The 6,007-nt window shown below is 42.7% G+C and overlaps 1 protein-coding gene across 1 annotated transcript; it reads right to left on the bottom strand.

The window, feature by feature from the left end:
- Nucleotides 1-189: 189 nt before the first annotated feature.
- Nucleotides 190-2,173, bottom strand: LOC106575576 (small integral membrane protein 11). The gene is made up of 3 exons (XM_014152166.2): nucleotides 2,026-2,173; nucleotides 587-827; nucleotides 190-422 (listed from the first exon to the last, which is right to left on the bottom strand). Exons 1-2 carry the CDS (start codon nucleotides 2,047-2,049, stop codon nucleotides 624-626), a joined length of 228 nt encoding a protein of 75 aa, XP_014007641.1. The 5' UTR covers nucleotides 2,050-2,173; the 3' UTR covers nucleotides 190-422; nucleotides 587-623.
- Nucleotides 2,174-6,007: the final 3,834 nt, after the last annotated feature.

The raw sequence follows: 6,007 nt of genomic DNA, 5'->3' as shown, positions 1-6,007 counted from the left end.
ACAGACGAACCGGGGAAAACAGTCAACATGACTTTAGTGCTATAATGGCTTCCTCATCTCCTTGATCAGGACAAATTAAATGCCCCCTAATGGGTAGTCAATAGACTGACCACCTCTCCATCACACCACTGCCTCCAACATTCAGCTCTATACATCAAATGTGACAAAGAAAGGCCGCTCCAACAGAGGTACAAAAACAGTTTTTATTTACAAAACATCTGGTGGCTCTGAAGTTAAAAGTTTGTGTAAAAAAAGAATGACACCCGCAGCAATGTCCAGGACCCCAGGCCTGTTCTGGGTAAGTTCTGTCCAACAGGAACTATACATTCTCAACACTTCCTCCCCAGACCAGCCAATCAGAGCTCCGCCCCATCCTTGGAGCATGTAGGTCCCCAGTCTGGTCAGGTGACATACTGTAGTTCCTGCGAAGAAAGAGGGGAAATGTTTAGCTCAAACTGACCAATAACTACTGTACTTTAAGGCATCATACCCTTTGAAGCAGCTTTGAAACACCCATTGTTATCTCCCAGTCCATATTGCTGACTGATTTCCAAATGGACTAATTTTGTATTTTATTCACTTTCACCTTTCATCTCCTCACACTCTCCCTTGTTCCTCCTGGGTCAGTCATCCTTCTTGTTGTCCAGGAGCTCGTTATCCAGGAGCTCCTGCACCTGCTCCGCTATCCTCCTCTGCTCTGCCCTCTGTATCTTCAGCTTGGCCTCTTCCTTCTTAGCCTGATAGATCTTCACTCCAGCGAAGCCCAGGCACAAGACCAGGGTCTTCAATGCCAGGATGTAGAAGAGCAGAGGGACATTGTCCAACGCCTGGAGGGAGGGAGAGATAGAAATGAGCAGGGTGATGAGAGAGAGATAATGAGGCTATGTGCTGTGTGTTTAGGTCATGAAGGGTCATGAAGGTTGGTAATGTACAGGTTCATTCACTATAGAACAAATCTATAAAATATAAAATCAGCCATTCTGTGGCAAACTAGATGGAAATAAAATGAGTGCTTGTTTGACCAACAAAGTTGCCCTACTTAATATAATCCTGTCATGCTCAATTGCACAGCGGACCAAGTAGAGGAGCAAGTCACACTCCACCAGTCCCTCTTACCATCCCTCAAGGAAGGAACACTCTAGAACAACGGTTCCCAACCTTTTTCGGTTCCTGTACCACCAACTGAATGTTGCTCTGCCCGGAGTACCCCTAAAGTACCCCCTCGTGCATTTTACCAGTAAGCCTACGGTCTCATGAGCCTTCTCAAGTACCTCCTGTGGATTCCCTGGTTGGGAACCACAGCTCTAGAATTCCGCAAGGGACCAAAATACTACACCGACCCCCCCCCCACAACGCCCACACCAAAAAGTCTGAAGACTAGGAGTGAGCTGACACCCAGTCACCACAGTTGGCAGGACAGCTGCAACCATCAGTATGCTAGGGTGTCTTCTGTCAGTGTCTCTCTCTCTCACACACACACACACACACACACACACACACACACACACACACACACACACACACACACACACACACACACACACACACACGCGATGCAATCACAGATCTCAAAACAAATTAGCTGATCTTTCTATAATTAGAACCTGTCAGTTCAGTTACTTGTAAAATGAGCTGACTTTTAGATCTGCTTCTCTGCGCAGCGCCTGCTCAAGACGACCCTCGTGAAGTAGACCACATAAACGGTGCTGCGTAGGCTGCAGTATTTATAGCAAGACTATCCTAAAAACGTTGCATATGCGTCACTGTACAAAGCACTCATAACAATGTAGCTAACCAACAACAAGATAATAAAATATATCTTAAAACGTAACACTGCACTGTCCATGCAAATAGCAAGTGTCACTATCAAGTCACAACAACATTGGAGAGGATGGGCAGCTTGCCAGACGACAACGACCTCGTAGCGAAATAAGGGACGATTTATAGAACACAATACAACATGGGATGCTCAGCATATGTTAATTGTTACTAATGAATATACTTTTATTAATATATCTGACTTACCTTCCAGTTGATCATGTGGTCCATTTGGGCTGTAATGTGACGTTGGACGGAACTGTGTTAAGAAAGTGGCTTTGGGTGAAGTTTCCCCTAGCACAGATATATGTGGCACTGCTCCGGGAGGAGGTAAAGTATAATGTATTACTTCTAGGGGCGGGGCTTAAGACATTCTACCAATAAGAACGGACAATTTGTTTGATGTACATTATTTGGACCAATCATCATCTAAGAGTCGTAGAACAAACCGGTAGGTTAGCCAATGAATGGGCACTGAGAGTTTCACGGGAAACATGTTATGACGAATGGAAAAGAACCGTCTCGAAGTGACTCCAGAGATATTCTTACTTCTTACTATAAGGTTACAACCTTGTAACGGGGTTTGCTAATCTGATTAGCCATGTTATTATTGCTGAATCAGATTAAATGTAGACCTACTCCATCACCAATTATGGATTTAACCATTCGAGTTTAACACACTTTCTTGTACTTCTAGCCAACATCTAGCTATAGACACCGCCATACAATTCAATTTATATTTATAGCCTATTGTAAACCAGGTCGTTTGGAACCAGGATGCTGATTGGCGGAAACAGCATTTCAACTGTGTGTATATCAGACAATATACCATGGGTATGACACAAAATGCTTGTTAATTATGTTGGTAACCAGTTTATAATATGAATAAGGCACCTCAGGGGTTTATGGTATAGGCCTATGGCCATTATACACTACCACTGCTAAGGGCTGTGTCCAGGCAGTCCACTTCACGTCGTGCGTAAGAACAGCACTTAAAGGGGGTATATTGGCCAATACCCCACCCCCTCGAGCCTTAATGCTTAAAGGTATGCTGTGTTCTATGGAAAACAATGTTGGCTATTTAAGGTCAAGCTACTATGACAATTCAGTATTGTTCAGTATCCTCTAGAGGGCGATACATTACCTCTCCATCAGTCTGTTGTGTAGGGCGTTCATACTCCTAGGCACAGATCTAGAATCAGCTCATGAATCCAAAATCAAAACCTTAACCATTAACCACCAAAACACCAAACTGACCTTAGATCAGTGTCTGGAGGCTGTTAGAGATACTGGAGAAGACACGGGGCGCATTGGAGCGGATCACTTTTGTCAGGGCAGTGATCATTGTTGGTCACCACCCTGACAAAAGTGATCCGCTCCAATGCGCCCTGTGTCTTCTTCTTCTTCTACATGCCAGGATGTAGAAGAGCAGAGGGACATTGTCCAACGCCTGGAGGGAGGGAGAGATAGAAAGGAGCAGGGCGATGAGAGAGAGAATGAGGCTATGTGCTGTGTGTTTAGGTCTACAAGAAAAAGTGACATTGCCAACCAAGGCTCATGAAGGTTGGCAATGTACAGGTTCATTCACTATAGAACAAATCCATAAAATATAAATCAGCCATTCTGTGGCAAACTATATGGAAAGAAAATGACCGCTTGTTTGATCAACAAAGTTGGCCTTTCAAAGTGTGTTGCATTATGGTTATAAAGTCATGAGACTGCATGTCGACTGAATTAACTTTACCAAAATCATTTTTTTATGAAGTCGCCTTCAAGTCGCTGCAGTTGCTTCTCACCAACTGCACCATGCAGCCATCGCCTGCATTTTGGGAAGCGCTATTGGTCAATCAATGGTTTTGTTTGACCCACGCGAACATGGCCACAGACCTGACTGAAACAGGAACCAACTTTTCCAGGATTCTAAAGCTACAGGGGATACAAATGAAAGTCTCTCTAACCAATGAATTGTAGACATGTTATGTTTTCCGTTTATAAGAATGTGATATGGGTTAGGATTAGAAAAGTTTATTTGGATATTTATAAAAAAGAATAATAATAAACAATAGCAGCTATGTTGACACTGCCATATTGATATGAGCCTTGCTGTTGGAAAACCCTTACCTTTGGCTGTCGCAGGTGCACCTACCCCCAACTTCACTCTCTGACTTTCATCTACGGTCGGCTTCGTTAGGCTTAATGCTCGAACACACCAGCAGGAGGACACACACGTGTGTATGTGCATTTGGAATGGCTGTGTTCGAGAGAATCAAAACCGCAAATTGTGACTGACTGATATACAAATAATAATATGTGTTATTTATGATGTAAGGTGACTTGTAGATCAGTCAGTTAGCAGTCGCCTGCAGTGGTTTTGATGCCCTTGAACACGGCCAATGTATCACCCCCTTTCCACATCTGCACTGATCTGAAAATAACTAGACAGGTGAGAAGAAAAGGAAATAGTCTTGTGACCTCTAACCCCTTCCTCCGCCTCCTTCCATCTCTCCCCGGGCCTCACCACCCAATGGGCTGACAGGGCGCAGAGCCTGCTGGGAAAAACAACACAGTAGTAAAAAGTTAAGTATTTGGCCCTGTATTCTGTCATTTTGGAGTAATTTTTATTGTAAATAAGAATATAAAATGTTTCTAAAGACTACCATGATTACGGATAATCCTGAATGAATCGTCAATAATGATGAGTGAAAAAGTTACAGACGCACAAATTTCATACCACCAAGACATGCTAACCTCTCACCATTAAATTATAACAGGGGAGGTTAGCATTTTTAGGGGGGTATGATATATGTGATATATGTGAGTGATCATATTTGGAGAGAGGTGAAAAACCATTTATTGTGTCTGCACCGCATGATTGAGCATTCATTTCAAGTAAAGTTGACCTGTCCTTCACATGAGCTTTGACACCTAAACTTTTCAATGTTTTTGTCATCTGTATGGATGGAGTCTATATGCAGAGGCGAATACTGTATGGACCACAGTATCTGCCTCAGACAATGCTGTAAGCTACATCTGAGAATATGGACCACTGTATCTGCCTCAGACAATGCTGTAAGCAACATCTGAGAATATGGACCACAGTATCTGCCTCAGACAATGCTGTAAGCTACATCTGAGAATATGGACCACTGTATCTGCCTCAGACAATGCTGTAAGCTACATCTGAGAATATGGACCACTGTATCTGCCTCAGACAATGCTGTAAGCTACATCTGAGAATATGGACCATAGTATCTGCCTCAGACAATGCTGTAAGCTACATCTGAGAATATGGACCACTGTATCTGCCTCAGACAATGCTGTAAGCTACATCTGAGAATATGGACCACTGTATCTGCCTCAGACAATGCTGTATGGACCACAGTATCTGCCTCAGACAATGCTGTAAGCAACATCTGAGAATATGGACCACTGTATCTGCCTCAGACAATGCTGCAAGCTACATCTGAGAATATGTGAATAAAGACTTGAATAAAAGGAGGGCAGGATATGGATGTGTGACAATGGTACTTTGACAAATAGAGTCTCTGGAGAATCATTCTGTATGAGAGAGAGAGCAAGAGAGAGCGAGTGAGAGAGAGAAGAAATAGGGAGAAAAAGAAAGAAAGACAGAAATAAAAGAAAAAGTGAGAGAGATTGGGAGAGTGAGAGAGAATTATAGGGGGGACGTTCATTTTGATCCACGGTCGGAGTCTGAGGCTCTAGTTTCCATGGTAACAGCTATTGCAGGGTGTTTGGTTAAGGGTGTTAGGATGTTGTTCATACAGGGAAGCATGGAGACGTGGCTATTTTACCATAGAAGGACAGGAACAAGGGGATACAATGAGACCTTTTCCCATAGACATTTCAGAGGTCTTTTTTTATACAGTGCATTCGGAAAGTATTCAGACCCCTTCACTTTTTCCACATTTTGTTACTTTACAGCCTTACTCTAAAATGGATTAAATAAAAATAATTCCTCATCAATCTACACACAATACCCCATAATGACAAAGTGAAAACAGGTTTTTAGAAATTAAATAAAAACAGAAATACCTTATTTACATAAGTATTCAGACCCTTTGCTATGAAACTCAAAATTGTGCTCAGGTGCAACCTGTTTCCATTGATCATCCTTGAGATGTTTCTACAACTTGTTTGGAGTCCACCTCTGGTAAATTCAATTGATTGG

This window comes from Salmo salar, chromosome ssa17, assembly GCF_905237065.1.
Source record: "Salmo salar chromosome ssa17, Ssal_v3.1, whole genome shotgun sequence".
NCBI lineage: Eukaryota > Metazoa > Chordata > Actinopteri > Salmoniformes > Salmonidae > Salmo > Salmo salar.
The sequence above is the reverse complement of the archived record's forward strand: the minus strand, read 5'-3'. Positions and strand labels throughout refer to the sequence as shown.

Bases quoted from the DNA above. Each gene is read 5' to 3' on its own strand.
- LOC106575576 (XM_014152166.2), bottom strand. From the start codon at position 2,049: ATGGACCACATGATCAACTGGAAG. The intron at 828-2,025 runs GTAAGTCAGATA...CCCTCCCTCCAG, and splicing joins ACCACATGATCAACTGGAAG to GCGTTGGACAATGTCCCTCT.